General features: G+C 50.9%; 2 protein-coding genes and 3 long non-coding RNA genes across 8 annotated transcripts in view; 3 read left to right on the top strand and 2 right to left on the bottom strand.

The window, feature by feature from the left end:
• ZNF74 (zinc finger protein 74) overlaps nucleotides 1-615 on the bottom strand; it is a 49,203-nt gene extending 48,588 nt beyond the window's left edge. Inside the window, 1 exon segment of the mRNA XM_072801936.1 lies at nucleotides 191-615. Within this exon segment, the coding sequence (XP_072658037.1) occupies nucleotides 191-224 (34 nt within the window). The 5' untranslated portion in view covers nucleotides 225-615.
• A 166-nt stretch (nucleotides 616-781) lies between these two features.
• LOC140619730 (uncharacterized) lies at nucleotides 782-9,316 on the top strand. Of its 2 annotated transcripts, XR_012019539.1 has the most exons (5): nucleotides 782-1,659; nucleotides 4,318-4,474; nucleotides 5,497-5,708; nucleotides 6,040-6,149; nucleotides 8,935-9,316. It is a non-coding gene; the product is annotated as an uncharacterized lncRNA (long non-coding RNA). The 2 variants fall into 2 exon arrangements; XR_012019540.1 differs by lacking the exon at nucleotides 6,040-6,149 and having other exon boundaries at nucleotides 788-1,659; nucleotides 8,935-9,312.
• Nucleotides 6,975-19,560, bottom strand: LOC140619731 (uncharacterized). 3 transcript variants are annotated; one of them, XR_012019541.1, is made up of 4 exons: nucleotides 19,401-19,560; nucleotides 15,580-15,644; nucleotides 7,538-7,701; nucleotides 6,975-7,279 (listed from the first exon to the last, which is right to left on the bottom strand). It is a non-coding gene; the product is annotated as an uncharacterized lncRNA (long non-coding RNA). The 3 variants fall into 3 exon arrangements; XR_012019542.1 differs by lacking the exon at nucleotides 15,580-15,644 and having other exon boundaries at nucleotides 19,401-19,553; XR_012019544.1 differs by lacking the exons at nucleotides 15,580-15,644; nucleotides 19,401-19,560 and adding an exon at nucleotides 9,763-9,820.
• Nucleotides 18,895-21,159, top strand: LOC140619732 (uncharacterized). The gene is made up of 2 exons (XR_012019545.1): nucleotides 18,895-19,095; nucleotides 20,764-21,159. It is a non-coding gene; the product is annotated as an uncharacterized lncRNA (long non-coding RNA).
• LOC140619840 (protein FAM246B-like) lies at nucleotides 19,561-21,159 on the top strand. Its single transcript, XM_072803768.1, has one exon. The coding sequence runs from the start codon at nucleotides 19,561-19,563 to the stop codon at nucleotides 20,263-20,265; it is 705 nt and encodes a 234-aa protein (XP_072659869.1). The 3' UTR covers nucleotides 20,266-21,159.

Here is a 21,159-nt window from a genome sequence, read left to right as displayed (position 1 = left end):
ATTTTGCCAGTGTTTGACCTTGGTATACACGTAAGCATTTTGCGTTACTCCTTTGCTTAACTTTGGGCAGGGGAGACTCATCAGCATTCATACAGCTCTCATCTCTGGGTTTTCCGTACGGAATGTCACAGCAGGAAAATTCACCTTCGTCTCTTCCAGTACCCATCCACAGTCAGAGATGACGCTGTACCTGTCTCCCGGGGCTTCGGGGCAGGGGTCTCCATCTGCACCTTCGGGGCAGGGGTCTCCAGGCGCCCTCGGCAGCGTTCCCCCGGCCGTGCGCGGCTCTGCAGCCTCCCGGGCCCCAGGCCAGGCCCAGGGGCGCGGGTCCTGCTGCTGGGGCTCAGGGGCAGCCTGCAGGGGGGCCCCGGGGGGAGGCCCTCGCACTCCCCGCTGCGCGGCCACGGTCACGGTCACGCCCGCGGAGCCCCTTGCGCCCCCACCAAGGTCGGGGGCTGCGCTCACGCCCCATCACGTGCGCCCCACACACTCAGGCTGGCCTCGGGCTCAGCGGCCTGGAACCCGCGGGCGCGGAGCGCGGCCTCGGAGACAGATCCCGGGGCTCACCGCCCTGCCTCAAGAGCCCAACCACCCTACAAACGAGCAGCCCGAAGACCGCTGTGTGAAAGTGCGCCTGCGCAGACCGGGCGCGAACTACAACTCCCGGGAGCCCTTGCGCTGCGAAGACGGCCGACTCTATTTTCCAGAAGGCATCGGGGTCCCGGAGATGCTCCGATCTCCCGACCCAGACGAGCTTGTAGCACAGCCTTCTGGGAAGTGTAGTTCCGGTGTCACGCTGGACCGCAGGCTGTATATCTAGTTGCTGGAGTATCCAGAGGATGGTGCCCAGGAACGTGGAATTATCCTGTCAGCTCGTCCACATCTCCAAGTGGATTCGGTTGGGTCCGGGTCCATATCCATATTTGCAGGAAAGGCTCATGCACCTCACCCTAAGGATACTAGTGGTGATGGGTTTTACAGGCTCCTGCTGCCCTGCCCTTAACCTGAGGTCCCAGGGAGGATCAGGGGAAGGGGTAGGGAAATCCTCAGCCCTGCTCTCAGGTCCAGTGATCCTAATGCTGGTCCCTCCTCATGAGCAGGGGAAGGAGTTCTCCGTGGTGGTCCAGCCTTGACCCTGTACTCAAACAATTTCACTCTCCTTGGCTTGAATCCTAGGTTCAGCTTTGGCCACAAGCTCTACCCAGCCAGCATCAGCACATCACAGCTGTGGGCTCCTCCCCTGCTGTGGTTGCTGGCCTCCAGAATCGCCCATATAAGTCTTGTCTCCTGGTAGTCACATCTTTGTGTAGTACTCCCAAATTGAGTAGGGCTGATTTGTGTAACAAAAATAATATTGTGGATATACTGGTGTATGAATTCTGAAGCTAACTCATGAAACACATTGACTGAAGCTTCAGCCTTGCTGTCTTGGATCACTTACTCTGGGGGAAGCCAACACCACATCTTAAGTGTACCTGAATAATCTGTGGACAGTTCCACGTGGCAAGAAACTTTGGCCACCTGCCTACAGCGAGCACCAACTTGCCAGCCACGAAAGGATTGATCTTGATTGTGGAACCCCCCAGCCCTCAGTGACATTTTAACTGCAAACGTATGTGAGATCTCAAGCCAGAGCAACAGAAGAATAGCCAACATGAGGTAAAATGATTTAAGTTTGTTTTAAGTTACTAAGGGATAATTTGTTATACAGCAATAGATAACAAGTACAGATAAAAGTAGTATATATAATTAATGCAGATAGCTAAATCCAGTATTTAGAAATAGGATGCTGTGGAAACAAAAACTGGAATGTGGGAGAAGTTTTGAACTAGCAATGAGAAGAAGCTAAAAGGACTTTGAGATGAGTGGTAATGAAAGTATAATTGCCTTTGAAGGATCTAGAAGCCTTGAAGGATACTTCAGGTTTCTGGGACGCCTGGCTGGCTCAACCAGAAGACCATGCAACTCTTGATCTTGGGGTCATGAGTTCAAGCCCCATGTTGGGGGTAGAGATTACTTAAATAAATCAGTATTTTTTTTAACAACAGCAATGTATGAGGGTACCAATTTCTCCACATCCTTGCCACTACCTGATACTACCTCTTTTTGATTATAGACGTTCTGGGGGGTGTAAAGTAGTATCTCATGAGACCTTAAAGGACATGAAGGAAAATGTTTTTGGAAATTGGAGAGATGGGAATCCTTGCTGCATCGTGGCAGAAAGTTTAGCAACACATCACCTATAGTAACATGGAAAGTAGAAAATGTACCTAATAAACTGGGTAATCTAGCTAAGGAGATTTCCAGATAGAGTGGAAGGTGTCTGGAAACCTGTAGAAGGTGCTTCCTGGCTTCTTGCTGCTCATAGGAACATAGGAGAGGAGAGAAACCCACTATTAAGCAAAAATAAGTATTGCTGGGTGTGGAAATACCCAGCCTCTCCAGATGGCAAATGATGCTGAAATCAGGAAATGGTTTATAAGCAAAGATTAAATCTAGGCCACACCCAAGAAAAATAGTATGAAGATGAAGTTGTATGAGCAGATGCTCATATCATTAGCTATCAGGGAAATGCACAAAACTACCATGAGATACTACTTTACACACCCCAGAACGTTTATAATAAAAAAGAGGTAGTATCAGGTAGTGGCAAGGATGTGGAGAAATTGGTACCCTCATATATTGCTGTTGGGAATGTAAAAATGATACAAATGCTTTGGAGAACAGTCTGGTAGTACTTCAAAAGGCTAAAAATAGAGTTACCATTTCACTCATCAATTCTACTCTTAGGCATATACCTAAAATAAATGAAGACATACGTCCACACAAAAACTTGTAGATGAATGTTCAGAGCTATACTACTCATAGTAGCCAAAAAGTGACAACAACCCAAACGTCTACCAAATGATGAGTGGGTAAATAAAATGAGAAATACCCCTATGATGGAATATTAGTCATTGCTAAAAAGAAATAAAGTATATACATATGCATGGGTTTTGCAAATATTATGGTAAATGAAAGAAGCCAGTCATAAAAGGCCACACATTGTATGGCTTCATTTATATAAAGTGTACAGGGTAGACAAGTCTACTGAGACAGAAAATAGATTAGTGGTTACCTAGGGTAAGGAGTTTGGGGAAAATAGACAGTGACCACTAATGATTTTGAGGTGGTGTTTGAGAGGTGATGAAAATATTAGAAATGACTATGGTGATGGTTACACAACTCTGAATATACTAAAACCTATCAAATTGTCCATTTTAAGTGGGTGAGTTATATGGAATGTGAATTAAATCTTAATAAAGCTTTCAAACTAAAAATGAAATTATAAAATTATTTGTTAAGAACTCAGACAAATCTAAGTGTGGTGCCTCAGAAAGCTGTTCAAACCAAAGAGCTTCTTAGAAGCTTAATGTGTTGTCCTTTGGATAATTTGGTGTGAGTCCACAGTGAAAAAGGGGTTATTTTACAGAGATTTGGGGGTGTGGATTTTGTCTAATACAGTAAACTCCAGTAAGATTCACAAGAGACCTGCACTATTTTTAAGAGAATTAAATTGCCAAAAACACTACCAGCTTGGACTAACAGGGACAGAGTCAGTACAAAAGGAAAAGAGGCCTTGTGATGATCAAACTTTTCTATAAGATGAAAATCAGACTGAAAACACAGTCTGTTATAAACACGAGAACCTTTCATGGAAAAGGAACAGTAACTCAAAGAGCTGAGCAAAATGGCATGAGGAGTTATTCCTAGACCTTGAGGCCTAGTCAAATAATTTCTAACCTATGCATTTCTGGATTTCGTAATTACTATGGACCAGTGATTTCTGTGTACCTCCTATATCTGCTCCCCTTTTGAACAAGAGCGTCCAGTTATCTTATGCTTGCTTCACCATGTCATCGTATATTGGTGAGTAGTGGAGGGGGCAGCTGTGAGTTCCCAGTTCTTTGGAGTAAGAACAATAGCCTTCAAGGAGCTGAACATGAGAAAGTACACGTGGACCTGATGTAGATGACAAGATCATAGAGTTTTAGCAGATGCTGTAATTGCATGACACTTCAGCACACTCAGGAAAGCATGAGTATATTTTGCACGTGGGAGGGGTGTGAATCATTAGAGACCAGAGGTGGCTTATAAGATAGCCCCCTATGATGCTTACCTCCAGGTGCTCATGCCCTTGTACAGCCCCCTCCCACACTGATCAGAGCTGACTTGTGTAACCAACAGGATGTAGTAGGATGACAATGTGTTAATTTTAAAGCTAGGTCATAAAAGGCATTACAGCTCAGCATTGCTGTCTTGTATTACCCACTCTAGGAAAGCCAGCCCCTGTGTCATGAAAACCCTCAAGAAGCCCTACTGAGAAGTCCACACAGTGAAGAACTGAGGCTCCCTGCCAACAGCCAGCATGCACTTGCCAACCATTAGTGAACCATCTTGGAAGTGAGTCCTCCAGCCCCCGTCAAGCCTTCAGGTGAGGGCAGCCATGGCTGAAATCTTGACTGAGACCCCAGGCTAGGACCGCCCACCAAAGTTACTCTCAAATTTCAGATTCACAGAAACTGTGAAATAACACCTGTTATTATTTTAAGTCACTAAGTTTGGGGTTATTTCTTACACAGCCATAGATGATTAATAATCTTGCCAGGTGCAGGACCAATGTTAATCAGAAGCAACTGCCTGGATGGCAGGTGTGTGTGTAAGTATGGAAGTGTGGCTCTGTGTGTGACAATATGTGTGCACCTATGAATGTATGTGCCTTTGGTGTAATTGTTGATCCATAGTTCCATATTGGTGAGAGTACCAGTTAATGCCAGTGAATGCCTTCTGTGCCCCTGTGTGTGTGTGCGCATGTGTGGCTGTGTGTCAGTGGATGCTGGATGGTGGGTCTAGTCTGTATATCTTCATATATTTGTGCTCTGTGTGAGTTTGTGTATGACTGAGGCTCTTATAGGTCTACAGGAATGACTGTATGCACACTGTGGCCTCACAGTTCTCATCCGTGCTCTCTCTGGGGGCATGTGCTTCCATGTGATGCTGTACATATGTCCCTATTTATAGGACAGAATGCAGGCCAGTGTGCTGGCTGCTATCTCATAGTCTGGTCTTTCTAGGGGGTGGTGGTGGCTGTGTAAGCATGCATCTGTGTACAAGTGACATCGTATCTGCAGGTCTGGGCCATGGTGACTGTGTGTGCCTCTACTTGTGACTTCTATCTCATGGTCTGTACACACATGCACCTGAGTGTTATCTGAATGGCTCTTGTCTCTAATTTCTCATGTGTGTCTCCCTGCTTGTGTGTGTGTGTGTCTATGTGTGTGTGTGTGTATAGGTGTGTCCTTGGCAGGTGAGTGTGGAGAATGCAGACTATGTGACCACTGAGTGAGAAGGACAAGACTTCAGAGACACCAGCCAGGTCCTGAAGGACCCTGGCTGTTGACCTACTCTTTGTTCCCATCTTCAATGATAGGACTGGGTCCATTTCTCTTTGCCTAGAAAATCAACTCCTTTGCTTGGGACCACCCAGAACTGGAAGGAGGGAGCCTTCAGGAAGACCTGGCTACTGCCCTTGACCCCTGGTCTCTTCTTCTGATGGCGGTGGGGGTGAGCTATGAGGGGAGGAGTCTACAGAGGTGCATGACTGCCCCAACCTCCCTATCCTGGGTAGAAATGTGGCCACCCTGTGGGTCTGCCACACACATGAAACGGTGAGACACCTGCTGTTTTTTTTTTTTTTTCTGGGAACCACCATGGCAAGGTAGGGAGACTTTACACAGAAATAAGGACATGGGTGGGGACACCAGGGGACCAGTACTGGCGACTGCTCACTTGGCAGGGACTCAAGGCCAGTGTGCCAGGCCCTAGGGGCTGTGCAGCTAGAAGGAGGGAGCCAAATGCCTGTGCCATCCTGGGGTTGGAGGGTGGGGGGCGACCTGAGGAGTCTCAGGACACCTGAGGCTAAGACCCTTGCTTTGCTGGCCAAAGACAAGTGAAGTTCAGTGAGAATGTCAGAAATATAGTTTTTGCTTGTCTCCCCAGAGTCCTTAAGCATCAGGGCCAGGGCATGATGGTGAGAGGCAGGCAGGTCTCCAGGCAGTTCCTGCGTTCACCTGCCTTTCCACGAGTCCTATGGGCCTGAACACTTTAGGGTAAGTCTCAGGTGAGAAAGCTCCTCCCTGGGCTCAGTGACCAGCCTCCACCTGCCTTCTCCCTGAGAAGAAGTGTGACTGTGTGTGCCTCTACCTGTGACTTCTATCTCATGGTCTGTACACACATGCACCTGAGTTATCTTTGAAAACAAAGAAAAAGAGAGAGGGAGAGAGGGAGGGAGGGAGGAAGAGAGGGATTGGAAAATAGGTTATTTATCTCAGGCATACAGGAGAGGCCAAAGAGTGATTACTATCCAACAATGCCTATTTCTTAAAAAATTTCTTCTTGATCAAACATATGGTCACCTACCCAGATGACTGACATATGTCAGAGTGCCCTCCCTGCCAGAGGACCCCCCACTTCTTGTCTGGCCTTGGCTTTGGGGGCCAAAGGTAGCTAGGCCTGGTTCCCAAGCAATCCTGCCTGGGTGGGCTGGGAATTCTGACAGGAGCAGCCAGTGTGCCCAGTTGGACTGAGGGATCCTAGATGTCAGGGGGGCAGGAGCCGTTACAGGTCCCACAGGAGGGCACACAGAGGAGGGCTTGTGCAGTCCCAGAGACGGCATGTCAGTACAGCCCCAATTCTCAGCTCCAGGCCCCCTGGCACAGTGGCTCTGCTTCCTGCCTCTGAATTCTCTGAGCCTCTCTTGAGCCCCCACAGTAAACAGTGTCTGTCTTAAGCTAGCCTGAGACCCAAAGAGCTCTGTGGGTGGTTATCAATAAGACAGCTACCAACAATTCCTCCTATCTCCATATGTGCAGGGTACATCTCCCTGCAGGAGGCCATTCTGTTGCTGCTAGAAAACCTCCCCAAATTCAGTGACATAAAACAACTACCATTTTATTGTGTTCATGGATTTCAGTGAAACCAGGAATTAAGATGGGGCATGGGGGCTCACCTCCACTGCACAATGACTAAGGTCTCAGTCAGGTAGACTGTCATAGTTTGAGATGACTCAGTGGTTGAGGGTTGGAATTATCTGGAGGCTTTATAACTGGCATGACTCGCACCCGGGTAGGAAGAGTCAAAGACAGGGGTCATCCTGGACTCTCGACTTGAGAACCTAATCACGATCTCTTCATGTAGTGTGGGCTCCTCCCAGCATGGTGATCAGATTCTGGGGACTGTCCTGCAAGAGAGCGAGTGTCCCAAGAAGCCACATAGACTTTTATGACTTAGTCATGGGAGCCACACACCATCACTCCCACCATATTCTGCTGGTCAAAGCAGTCATGAACTATCTCGGATTCAAAGGGAAGGGCATAGAATCCACCTCTCAGTACAAGGTTTGTCAGAAAGTTTGTGGCCATTTTTTAAAACCACCACAGTTTACTCTCTGGCCAAGAAGAATTTACATTCATTCTTTCCATATGTAAAATACACTCACCCCTTGCAAGCGCTGCCCCCAAGTCTTATCCAATTATGGCATGGGGCTCAGGTTCAAGGTCCAGAATTGAACTCCCGTATCTAAATCAGGTACCGGTACAGTAAGGCTTCTCAGGGGGCAGTTCTTGGTTTGACTTTGAGTGTGATTTCTCTTAATCTGAAGACCTGTAAATGAAAGAGATGCATTAACTGCACCCTACCACCCAGCATTTGATGGAGGGACAGGCATGGGATAAATGCAGTCAACACTACCATTCTGATAAAGAGTGAGACACGGCACTCACCATAGCAACCACATGACCATAGGGAGTCTAACATCCATCTGAACGCATGCTGTCACTTCTTGATTAGTACTGCTCCCTGGGACTGACTGCCTGTGGCTCTGGTTTTGCCCTCTGGGGCAATCTTCCCTTTCCTTTTTTTGTTTTTAAGATTTTTATCATATATATATATATATATATATATATATATATATATAGAGAGAGAGAGAGAGAGAGAGAGAGAGAGAGAGAGAGGCAGAAACACAGGCAGAGGGAGAAGCAGGCTCCATGCAGGGAGCCCAACATGGGACTGGATCCCAGGTCTCCAGGATCACACCCTGGGCTGAAGGCGCCTCTAAACCGCTGAGCCACCCAGGCTGCCCAATCTTTCCTTTTCCATAGGAAATAGCCTCTGTTCACGGCTGAGTAGTTCTCTCAGCCTGCTTTTTGCCCAAAAAAGTTTGCAGATTCAAAAGTGTCTTTTCATTTTGTTCTTTCTATGTCCCTATAGGTCCAAACTTATATCAGAATTATATCATTTTTTTAAAAAAACTGTGTGGGTCTCTTATGTATAAACTAATAAATTCACTTTTTAGCCCAAAGACAAACACCTAAAAATCTCAACCCTTTTTCTACCTGGACGCCATGTGAAGCTACTGTGGGACATGCGTCATAAATCTTAGAAGATCTATTGTTTAGGGATACCTGGGTGGCTCAGGTCATGATCCTGGGGTCCTGGGAGTGAGTCCCACATCAGGCTCCCTGCGGGATGTCTCTGCCTCTCTGTGTCTCTCATGAATAATAAATAAACAAACAAACAAACAAATAAATAAATATTTTTTTAAAAGTCCCATTGTTTAACAGGGAGGTTATGCAAAGCACATCCTTAGGAAGGCCTTTTGCAGCATCCCAACTGAATTCTTAACAAAAGGTTTTCCAGTCCACCTCGGCTTCATCTTTACCATGAGATTTTCCTGACAGTACCCTGGATTTGATCTGAGGTTCTTTCTTACCTTGAGACCCCTTTGTTGACTGGAAAACTGGCTAGAGCCCTTTACATCTCCTCCTAGCGCTACTTGAAAACCAAGTAGCTCCTTTATCACTTTGTCTGTCTCCTCTCTCCTCTTATTGTACACAGCTAGGAGAACCCAGGCAGCACCTCCAACACTTCCTGAAAATGGCCTTAGCCAGATCCATGAAATTTATCCGGTATATCTACTGTTTTCCACTTTGCAAGGTGACAGTTTTGCTACATGTTCTACTACTACATAATAAAGATGCCTTTTCCTCCAGCTTCCAATTACACATTCTTTGCTTTGCTTCAAGTCCTGAGCTGTCGCATCTACAAGGTCCATCACACTTCTGCCTACTGCTCAATCCCCAACTCAATATCATGTGTCTTCTCTCTCCTGTGTTAAGGGAGCACTCTGGGTCAGCCTGGGTGGCTCAGCGGTTTAGCACTGCCTTCAGCCCAGGGTGTGATCCTGGAGACCCGGGATCAAGTCTCATGTCGGGCTCCCTGCACGGGGCCTGCTTCTCCCTCTGCCTGTGTCTTGGCCTCTCTCTGTGTCTCTCATGAATAAATAAGTAAAATCTTAAAAAAAAAGATCATGATATGAAAATATGCAAAGTTTTTATATACTAATTATAAAGCAGGTAAAAATTTTATTTAAAAATACACCATTTATAATAACAACAGAAACTAAAGGTAACTAAAACACTGAAACAAGATTATGCAAAACCTGTATGGAAAAATTATAAAATTTGATTTAAAGATATTTAGGGGCACCTGGGTGGCTCAGTTGGTTAGGTGGCTGACTCTTGATCTCAGCTCAGGTCTTGATCTCAGAATCCTGAGTTCAGGTCCTGAGTTCAGCCCATGATGGGTTCGGTGCTGGGTATTGAGCTTACTTTAAAAAAAAAAACAAAGATATTTTAAAAGACCTAAATAAGAGAGATAACATACCATGTTTGTGATTGGAGGATTCAGTATTCCAGAGTAGTCAATTCTTCCCAAATTGGTCTACAGATTTAATATAATTCCAAGAAAAAACTAATAAATTCCAATAAAAATGTCAAGTGTGTGTGTGTGTGTGTGTGTATGTACATGTGTGTAACTTGGTAAGCTGACTCAAAAATGTATATTAAAAAGCAAAGGGACAAGAATAACCAAGATATGCATGAAGAAAAATAGGTTGAAAAGATTTGTCCTACCAGATAGCAAAATATTTTATAGAATTGTAATTAAGACACTGATAGTGGGGATCCCTGGGTGGCTCAGCAGTTAAACGCTTGCCTTCGGCCCAGGGTGTGATTCTGGAGTCCCGGGATCAAGTCCCACATCGGGCTCCCTGCATGGAGCCTGCTTCTCCCTCTGCTTGTGTCTCTGCCAATCTCTCTCTCTCTCTCTCTCTGTCTCTCATGAATAAATAAATAAAATCTTAAAAAAGAAGACACTGATAGTGATGCAGGGATAGACAAAATGACCAACAGAACAAACCAGAGAGCTCGCAAATAGACACAAGCACATATAACAGAAGTAACACATAAAATAAACACTACTGGGATAATCCATTATCTAAATAGAAAATATAGGACTGGATCCCAACCTCACACCAAGCACAAAAATCAATTCTATACAGATATGAGTCTACATGTTAAAAGCAACACTTTCAGTTTTTAAATGAAAATATAGAATGCTATCTTTTTGCTATATATATTTTTTCTTTCTGCTATATTTTTAAAGGCTTTATGTATTTTTTTTTAATTTTTTTTTTAATTTTTATTTATTTATGATAGGCACACAGTGAGAGAGAGAGAGGCAGAGACACAGGCAGAGGGAGAAGCAGGCTCCATGCACCGGGAGCCCGACGTGGGAATCGATCCCGGGTCTCCAGGATCGCGCCCTGGGCCAAAGGCAGGCGCCAAACCGCTGCGCCACACAGGGATCCCTGCTTTATGTATTTTTTTTAATTTTTATTTATTTATGATAGTCACAGAGAGAGAGAGAGAGGAAGAGACATAGGCAGAGGGAGAAGCAGGCTCCATGCACCGGGAGCCCAACGCGGGATTCAATCCCGAGTCTCCAGGATCGCGCCCTGGGCCAAAGGCAGGCGCCAAACCGCTGCGCCACCCAGGGATCCCAAAGGTTTTATGTATTTGAGAGAGAAAGAGAGGGACAGAGTATGAGAGAGAGCAAGCATGAATGGGGTTAGGTGCAGGAAGGGAGAAGTAGTCTCCTTAATGAGTGGGAAGCCCAATGTGGGGCTCGACCTGGGATCATGACCTGAGCCAAAGGCAGACGCACAACCAAATGAACCACCCAGGTGCCCCTCTTTTTGCTATTGGATAGGAAAAATTTTATTAAGCAAGACACAAAATGCACTAACAATAAAAGAAATGGTTGATAAACTCAATTACATTAAAGTTTAAAACTTCTGTTCATCAAACACCACCATAAAAGAAGTTCCAAAATCATTTGCTATAAAATATTGAAAGAAGACATTTGCACATATACACATAATAGACAAAAGAGCATTCAGTGGGGTGCCTGGCTAGCTCAGTCAGTTGAGTGACCAACTCTTGGTTTCAGCTCAGGGTTCACAACCTTAGGGTTGTGAGATCAAGCCCCATCATGCTCTGTGTTCAGCACAGAGTCTGCTTGGAACTTTCTCTTCCTCTCCCTCTCCCTCTGCCCCTTCCCACTGCATGTTATCTCTCAAATGGATAAATAAGTCTTAAGAAATAAAAGATCAGGGACGCCTGGGTGGCTCAGTGGTTTAGCATCTGCCTTCAGCCCAGGGCGTGATCCTGGAGACCTGGGATCGAGTCCCGCATCAGGCTCCCTGCATGGAGCCTACTTCTCCCGCTGCCTGTGTCTCTGCCTCTCTCTCTCTGTCTCTCATGAATAAATAAATAAAATCTTAAAAAAAAGAAATAAAAGATCATTCCAAATGCTTAAAGTTCATTGACTTAAATAGCAGTTGTTTTTTGTGGGTACTGACTGAGAAGGAGCCTTCTGGGTGCTGTAAGTGGTGTACATGTTAATCTGGGTGTTAGTTCTATGGTCTAAATGTTTGTGTTTCCTCAAATTCATATGTTGAAGTCCTAGTGCCCAATGTGACGGTATTAGGAGGTGAGGTTTGTGGAGGTGTGGTTTGTGGGAGGTGCTTACATTATGAAGGAGGAACCCTCATGAATGGGACTAGTGCCTTATAAAAGAGGTTCCAGAGAGATCTCTAGCCCGCTCCACCAAGTGAGAACATGGCCAGAAAGCACAAGCTATGAACTAAGAAGGGGGTCCTCATTGGGCACCCTGATCATAAATTTTCCAGCCTTAGATCTGTAAGAAATAAGTTTCTATTGTTTATAAGCCACCCAGTGTATGGCATTTTGTTATGGCAGCCTGAACAGACTAGGACAATGAGTGAATATGAAATCACACCGGTACATCTAAAATATGTGCACTATAGTAAATGCAAATAACATCTTGATAAAATAAATGAACTAAATGAGACACCTATAATTCAATAAGAAAAAAGAAAACCAAAAAAAAAAAAAAAAGATAAAAGATAAAAGAAAACCAAACAACTCAATAGGAAAATGGGCAAAAGTCATGAACAAGCATTTCACAGAGTCGAGACCATGAATGGTGCATAAGCCTCTGAAAAGATGCACAACTTCACCAGTAGTGAGGGAAACATGAAGCACAGTGAATTATCAGTTAACCCCACTTGATCAGGAAAATACAAGAATCCTGTCAGGGCCACGGGTTCGATACTTGTGAATTAACAGAGATCCTCACATACTGCTGGTGAGAGAGGGTATTCATCCACAATTTGGCATTTTCTCAAATATTTACATGTTTCCTACACCAGGTTCACTCCCCAATATATTCCTTTGAGAAATTCTTGCCTATGGTTCCCAGGGCACAGGTACAAAAATGTGCATAGAAACAGTAATAGCAAAAGAGAGGAATGATTCAAATATCCATTGACAGGAGAATGCACAAATAAGCTGGAATATTTTTTAAATTTTTTATATTTAAAGATTTTATTTATTTATTTGAGAGAGCAAGAGAGAGAGAGCACAAGTGGAGGGAGAGGGAGCCTGAAGCGGAGCTCGATCCTGGGATCACTATCTGAGCTGAAGGCAGACACTTAACTGACTGAGCCACCCAGGTGTCTCAACTGGAGTATTACACAGAGGTGAAAAAGAATGAATGACAGCTACAGTGCAGCAACCTGATGCATCTCAGAAGTAATATTAGGTGTAGAAGGCAAGACCCCGGAAAGCGAACACAATGCAATACCATTTTTATGACACTCAAAGACCAGGGAAACCAAATGACACTGTGTAGAGATACCTGCATACATGAAAAGATATATATATATAAAGTCAGGGAAACACATATTTCAGGACAGCAGGTGCCTTTGGAGAGAAGGAGATGAGTCACTGGTACTGGAGCATTCCTGGGTTAGGTAGTTGATTCACAGGTAATTGTCCTGTTGTGATGCTTTTAGCATACACACATGCTATGTAGTATTTTGTGTGTTATCATACGTGACATTAAACATATAATAAAGAGAAAACTGATCTCTTTCAAACTTAATTTTGAGACAGGAAGCTGTAGGGGAAAGCTCTTGATGTGGGTGTTAGTTACAAGGGTATATACACACAAATATCTAACATGACCTGGTTCAATTCCTGGGAAGTGGTCTCACTCACTCCCTTCACTCCTTCCCTCATGCTAGACTCAAGAAAGGACTTGGAGGGGGCTCAGTGGGGTGGGTGGGGAGTGGTGAGGGCTCCCCTCCTATGACATGCACCCTCCTGTACTACCCCAGTCCATCCTCCCAGTCCTGATACCTGCTCCCTGCAGGAATATCACCCCCAATTTCTTCCCCCATGCAGCCCAGTCCTGCTCCCTCACACCAACCCCCCGACTTGTATACTCTCCATCCCCTTCCCTGCCACCCTTTCCCACTGGGGGCATCTCAAGGGTGAAGGCAGGGAGTCTGGCCCCGGCTGACTCCAGTCGGTGGGGGGGAAACCCTAGGATTGGGTTGAGAGAAGGCCCTGCTCCTCCTCAGGCCATCCCAGGCAGGGGACACTGAAAGGCAACACTGCAGGCCTGGAAATAACAAAGCCAACACTGAGTGCTTACTCAATGCCAAGCCCAATGCAGGCACCTATATTCACTGAGAGTGGGTTGCTGTCATGCCTCTTGTGTGCCAGGCACTTTTCTGGACCTTGAGGATGCAGGGGTGTCCCTGCCCTATTGCAAGTCAAGCCCAAAGTAGGACAGAGACCAAAGACCCCACATTCCAGGAGAAAGTGCAAAGCATGGTGAGTGCCAAGCGGGCAGATGCAGGTGCAGCATGGGGAAGGGCCCCTGGGTCAGGGCAGGCCTTTCTAGGAGGCCACGTAAACTGATCTGAGGCTGAAGGAGCAGGATGTGCACAGGCTCAGGGGTGGGATGCTGGCATGGCCAGCAAGAGGAAGCAGGTCACTGAGGTGGCAGGTCCAAACCCAGGGTGCACACAGGAGCCCAGGCTCTTGCAGGAGTGAGATGGGAGCTCATGGAGGATGTGGGGCAGAGGTGGGTCTTAATCAGAATTTAGGTGGATCAGGCTCCCACTGAGAAGACGGGTGAATCCCGAGGCCTGGTAGGGGTATGGAGCTCCAGGGGCATGGCATGGGACTGAGAGGTGTCTGCAGGGTCTGGGGTCACCAGGAGGGCATGAAGAGGAGAGCAAAGCCAGTCATACCGATGTTGGTAGGCCTGATGCCCCATCTGGGCCAGGTTGGGAGGCTGAAGGCCACCGTCTGGACTAGTCAGAGCCACCCCAGGCCAGATATTCTAGGGCTGCTGACGCCAGGATGAGGCAAACAAAGTCATTATCAGGTAATGAGCTCATTACTGAGGTCAGGCAAGGCCATTACTGGGTAATGAGTTGTCCCCTGCAGAGCCACTTGCCCCAGGACAGTTCTTGGGGCATGCTGGGTAGCCAAAGCCACTGGGAGGCCAGGGAACAGTTCCAGGCCTGGTACCTAGAAGGTGTTCAGGGGCAAAGTGTCTCCAAGCCCTGTCCCCACAGGGAGCCCCAGTCAGTGGCCCCTTCTTTAAATGAGAAGCCACCTGTAGCTCAGATCTGCCCTTTAGGTCACAGGCTTCCCACGGCCCCTGCACACCTCCCAGCATCACCATTTGTTGGCCAGTAAAGACTCCCTGGGCTCTGACAGGGGGACACTGAAGCAGGCACAGGGGCCACCAGAATATGTGAGGTAGAATGAACGAGCCCAGAATGGTGCCCTGAGCAGTGGCCCCAGCCAGACCTGCTCACTTGGTCTACCAAAGCTCCACTCCCTGGCCTGGACGTTGGAGTCCCGAAAGGTACTGCAGCCTTCCCTTCCTAAGAGCCCTGGGGCCAGGGCCCAGGCCCCAGTCCAGCTGGCCTTGCTTGCTCATGGCCAAGGGTCTCATCAGTCTGGTTCTCCCGGAGCCAGTGGCATGGCCGGAGTAGAGAATGGGTGGGCTCCCATGCTCTAGAGTCTGTGCTGAAGGCCAGGGTCTGTGACCAGAAAGGGAAGGGGCAGCCCCCACCCCAGACACTCTGCCTGCAGTGCCCACTCCAAGCCCAGCTCTGAGGCTAACCGCCCCCTGAGGGTGGCTGATGGCTCATGGCAGACCCTACTTCCCGCTCCCCCTGGGGTCCTGCTCCCCACAGACCCTCAGAGCCAGCGCAGGAGGGACTGCCCAGCCAGCCTCAGGGACCCCCACCTGCATCTCCATTCGCTCCCCCTTCACTGAGAACCAGGCCAGGCCAGAACTTGGTGCACATACAGCTGTGGAAGAAGACAAAGACCAGCCTGTTGGTGGAGGGGTGACCTGGGCATCTGCATTTCCAGACCCTCCCATGATGACTGTGAGGCTCCCCTGCCCCCTCCAAGGCCACCAGGGACCCCTCCAACATACAAAGCCCGCCTGGCCCTGCCCACTGAACTCTCCTAGCTCCCACTGCTTTGGAAAATAGAGCCTCCTCTCTGGGTGGCTGCCAGGGTTTAATGGCAACAGAGTGCAAAGGGGGGGTAGTTAAGTGACGCAGAGGCTGCCCCCTTCTTCAGGCAGAGGGAGGGGCAGAGCCCCAGGGTCTCACTCCTCCCAGGCCCTGCCAAGCCCGCACCGTTCCTGAGTTAATCAGTGGCCAGGCACAATCATCGCCCAGGCCTGCCTGTGCAGAGCCCAATGGGGTCATCCCGGCCCACCTCCAGCAGGCCTGGCCCCTGGCGCCCTGGGCACACAGAGGTGGCCTGTGTGGGGAAGCAGCTGGGCCCTGCCCTGCCCCAGTCAGCTCCTCTGTGCAGAGAGCCGACCAGGCTGGGCTTGAGGATATTCTGGAAAGCAGACCTGTGCGCTGGGCCCCCTGGCGCTGTAGCTCTGTTCCTGCTTCTTGCCCCATTCCTCTGGAGCTTCCCCTGCTGTGACCAGCCAGCCTCGGCAAGGGCTCCCCAGCCTGTCCCCGCACCAGCAGTCCTCAGCTTCTGCGGCCCCCCACCCTCCCTGCCTGGGAAGCTCCAGTCAGGGTCACTGCAACCTACTTCTGGACTGTCGGTGCACTTGACCTCAGGGGCTCAGGGTTGTGGTGACCACAGCTGCCTGTTCACCCCTCACCATAGCCTCTGCGCCCTCCTCAGGGCTGGTCGGGCTCCCTGGGGCCTCCCCTCCCATTCTGCCCTCGGTCCTGTGCATCTGTCTGCCCCAGAGCCATGACTCTGGGACTCTCTACCACCAGCCATGATCTCACGTCCAGCACCTGCACGATGGTGAATTCCTCACCACAAAGGCTTTGTCCGTACCACGGCCCTCCATCAGCCTCGACAGCCTGGAAACCTCGCAGTCCCTGTCTGCCCCGGCAGCCCGGCCCCTGCCTTCCAGCTCTCTGCACATCACACATCTGGAGTCCAGTGCCACTGCCCCTCACCCCACCCCAGCCTTTCCCTGCTTCCCTGCTGTCTCCTCCCAGGGACCTCGGGGGCCTCCTTTAGAGCCCCTGGGTCACGTAGCTTGACTTGAGCAGGCCTGGGGAAGGAATCCAGGACATTTTGTCCACAGTATTTTAATTACTGAGAGGAGGGGGCAGGAGTATGGTTAACGAGGCTCTAGAGACCCAGAGAACCAGATGCTGGAAGTCCCAGGGGGCAGTCAGGTGACTCAGCAGGAATGGGGGGTGTCTGCAGGGTTTGACAGAGTGCCAAATTCTCAGCTTCCAGATAGATGGGCTGCAATGAACAAATGAATGAATGAATGGAGGGGATTCAGAAGTCTTCATGGTGGCTTGGGGCCAGGGCTGCCAAAAACAGGGTTGGCAGCCGTCCACCTCTCCCTCCCTCCCTCTCTCTCTCTCTCTCTCTAACACACACACACACACACACACACACACACAGAGGCACAGGGCTACACAGTGGCTAGGTCCCCGTGGGCTCTGGGGATATGGGTCCCAGTGGCTGCCATGCCATCTCCCTCCCAGCCCAGCCTGGATTCCCTCCAAGCCCTCCCTCCCCACAATTGGCTGGGGAGGAACCCAGAGTCCTAACTAGTCCCTAGGGCTCAGTGAGAACAACAGGCCCGGCAGAGGGATACTGCCCTCCAGAGGGGCCCACAGTGCACTGCCCATGACCCTGAGATGGGCATAGGCAGGTCGAATGGGTGAAGGCACCTGGGTGAAAAAGAACGGGGTACAGCAGTGAGGAGCACTGGCACAAGTGGAAAATGTGGGAGGAACAGGAAAGCCAGCAGGGATGACCATGAAGGTCTGTTGTGTTTTGTTTTGTTTCAAAAAAAGATTTTATTTATTTGACACAGAGAGAGAGCAAGAGCACAAGTAGGCAGAGCGGCAGGCAGAGGGAGAGGCAGAGGGAGAAGCAGAGGGAGAAGCAGGCTCCCTGCAGAGCAGAGTCCAATTCAGGGCTCATCCCAGGGCTCCTGAGATCATGACCTGAGCAGAGGACAGACGCTTAACCAACTGAGCCACCCAGGATCCCTGACCATGAGCATCTAGAATGCCAGGCTGAGGAGGTGCAGGGGCTGATCAGAGTGGGTGGTTAGAGGTCCTGCCCCACTCAGGACCCTCAGCTCTAAACTCATTCACTCATCTACTCCCTGCATCCAACATCCAGCATGTTTAGTACCTCTGAGACCTGAGTGACCCAGTCACCCTGTGCTCAGGGTCCCTACTGTGGACCCAGGTGGACAGAGAACAGAGAGCCACTTAAACATGCTGTGGGCGGGAACCCTGGGTGGCGCAGTGGTTGAGCGCCTGCCTTTGGCCCAGGGCACGATCCTGGAGACCCGGGATCGAATCCCACGTCAGGCTCCCGGTGCATGGAGCCTGCTTCTCCCTCTGCCTGTGTCTCTGCCTCTCTCTCTCTCTCTGTGTGACTATCATAAATAAATAAAAATTAAAAAAAATTAAAAAAAAAAACATGCTGTGGGCAAGGAGCCTGAGTCATCTGCTGGGGGTTGGGGTGGCCCAGGAAGGCTGTCCTGCAGAAGTGGGATGAGTGGGAGTTGCTCCCCCCCTCCCAGGGTATGGGAGTCGTTACCAGCAGGGGAAAAGGCCTGAGCAAAGGCCCACAGGGTGGAGGTTGTTGAACACTACATCTGAAACTAATGATGTACTACATATTGGCCAATTGAATTTAAATTTAAAAAGGGGGTACATCATTACAGAGCCTACACACATTAAAAGGAATAATAATATTTATAACAATAGAAAGTAGAGGGACTGAGCTGGGTGGCTCAGTGGTGGAGCATCTGCCTTTGGCATGATCTTGGGGTCCTGGGATCGAGTCCTGCATCCGGCTCCCTGCAAGAAGCCTGCTTCTTCCTCTGCCTGTGTCTCTGCCTCTCTGTCTCTCATGAATAAATAAATCTTAAAAAACAAAACAATAGAAAGTAGAATGGTGGTTATGAGAGGCTGGTGGAAGGAGGGAGAAGGAAGTTGTTCAACAGGTCTAGCTAGAGTTTCAGATTTGCAAGATGAAAAAGTTCTGGAGATGTTGCGTATACTCAATACTACTGAACTATACACTTGAAAATGGTTAAATTGGCACATTTCATGTTCTTTTTGTTTTATAACAGTAATTAATAAATTATAAAAGGAAGAAAAAAAAAGGAAGAAGACACCGCCAGGCACAGTGTGGGGTGGGCTGTGACACCCAATGGTGGCTCACCACTCAGCCCCCGAGGAGGACGGACTCCTGCAGGTGGGGGCAAGTGACAGCGGCCTGCACTGCGGTACGCAAGTGATGGAAGCGGGCCGGGGACGCGCGGGTCCACCGGCACACCTGTTTCCCCGGCCGGGACGGGGACGGTCGTTGGGGCGGAGGGTGCGGGCCCGGCTCCTGACTCGGTCTGGGCGCCCGGGCTTCGGCAGCCTTCCTTCCGTGTCCCGTCACTCCCCGCCCTGAAGCCGGTCCAAGCTCCGCGGCCCACGCGGGGGCCCAGCAGCGACAGCGGTCCCCGGGGGCAGGCCCAGCGCACACAAGCCGGGCCGAGCCCTGCCCCGCTGGGTCCCCCCGGGGCTCCCCCGCCCTCCCTACCGGAGTTCCCCGGGCCCCAGGCCAGATAGAGCCCCGAGGCCTCGGTCGTTCCCACAGCCGTCCCGGGGGCCCTCTCCACGGAGCGTCGCCGGGGCCCCAGCGGTCGCTAGGCTGCGGGCTGGGGCTCCCGGCTCCGGCGGCGGCGGCGGCGGCGGCGCGGATGGCGGCGGATCCCGGGCGCCCGTGGCTCCAGGCGCGCGGTGCGTACGGCGCGAGCGAGGCGCTGCGAAGGGCCGCCCGCCGCCGGCTGGACCACGGGCCGCAGCCCAACGGGCCGGGCCCCGAGGAAGGCCGCGCCCCGGGCCGCCTGGCTCGCCTGCGGGGCCGGCTCCGGGCCGACGCGCCTCGGCTGCTGCGGCTGGTGGAGCGCGCGGGGGCCGCGGCGGGGGAGGCCGGGGCGCCGGGGGCCGAGGCGCGGGCGGACGCGCGCAGCGCCGGCTCCGTGTGCTCCGTGTGCGGGGAGCCGCGCGGCGGGGCCACCTACCCGGCGGGCGTCCTGGAGGTGAGCGAGCGGCGGCTGCAGGAGGGCCTGGCTGCCGTGCGCGCCGAGCTGGGCGCGGGGCTCGAGGCGCTGCGCGCGGAGCTCCGTGCGGAGCTGGACGCCCTGCGCGAGCTGCTGCCGCCCCCGCCGCCCGCGCCCCCGCCGCCCGCCCGCCGGGAGCCCCGCGTCGCCCCTCGCGCCGCCCCCCGCGGGCCCGCGCTGCTGCGGGCGCTCGGCACCGTGAACGCCCTGGCCGCGGTCGCGAGGCCCGCCGACGACGCCCCGGAAGGCCCTGCGGACGGCGGCGCCAACCGGGCCCCCGCCAGGAAGAGCTTCAAGAAGACGCCGGCGCCGCCCGGGGCCCCGCAGGGCGGCGGGGATTGAGGGCGCCCCCCCGGGGGGCAGCAGGCGCCCTCCCGCACTGCATCTGTATGGACAGATCCATCCCCTCGTCCTGGGAGAAGCGGCCTCGGGCCCTGGGGTGTGGGCGTCGGGACCGCAGAGCCTGGGGACCGCCGGGGACCGCGTCTGGGGTGCGGATGGCTCCGTGCAGCCGGGGATCGCCGGCCACCGAGTAGAGCAGGAGGTGGGGTGGAGCCCCTTTTGGCCTTAGAGCTGCAGAAGGGTCATGGTCAGGGGTGTAGCCAGCCCCGTGGAGAGCGTCGGGGAGAGCTCAAGGGCCTGCCTCGGGGAAGGGTGCTGGTGTTTAGGTTTGGTTTGTTTTTCTAAAGGGTCTTGGGTGGGAGGCAGGGCCTCCAAGCCCTGAAATGCCGTGTGAGCCACACATTCCTCAGCAGCCGTTAGGGATCCGCGGACGCTTGGGCCACTGTCACCTGGACACTGCCTCACTCAGGGCAGTAACACCCCCATATACAACCGCAGTCCACAGGGCATCAACTGGACAGCAGCTTGACTCTACTGACAGACGCAGCCTCCTCCTGGACAACGTTGCCTGGACACAGTGGCCTCTATGTTTTGCTGTGGACAGTGACACCAAGGACACTCAACCGTTCTCTTAGCCTCCCTTAGGCTCTCCAGAAAGTGTCACCCGACACTCGGGCTGCACAGCCTAACCCCCAGTGTCACCTGGGCACAGTTTCACTAGTTGTCCTTATCACCAGGACCCACTCACCTAGCACAGCCTGCAGCAGAGCCTGGAACCAGTAGCTTCTCACCTCCTGGCCTCAAGGAAATGTCAACTGAAGTCAGCACTTAACCCCTATAGTGGCCTGGGGTCCCTCAGCCCGCTTGTTTTTTAAAATAAAATGTGTAGTCTTA

The sequence above is a fragment of the Canis lupus genome, chromosome 27 (assembly GCF_048164855.1).
Source record: "Canis lupus baileyi chromosome 27, mCanLup2.hap1, whole genome shotgun sequence".
NCBI classification, from domain to species: domain Eukaryota; kingdom Metazoa; phylum Chordata; class Mammalia; order Carnivora; family Canidae; genus Canis; species Canis lupus.
This window is presented reverse-complemented; position numbering and strand designations above follow the sequence as displayed.

Excerpts from the sequence above, each read along its gene's own strand:
- LOC140619840 (XM_072803768.1), top strand. The coding sequence starts at position 19,561 with ATGGCGGCGGATCCCGGGCGCCCGTGGCTCCAGGCGCGCGGTGCGTAC.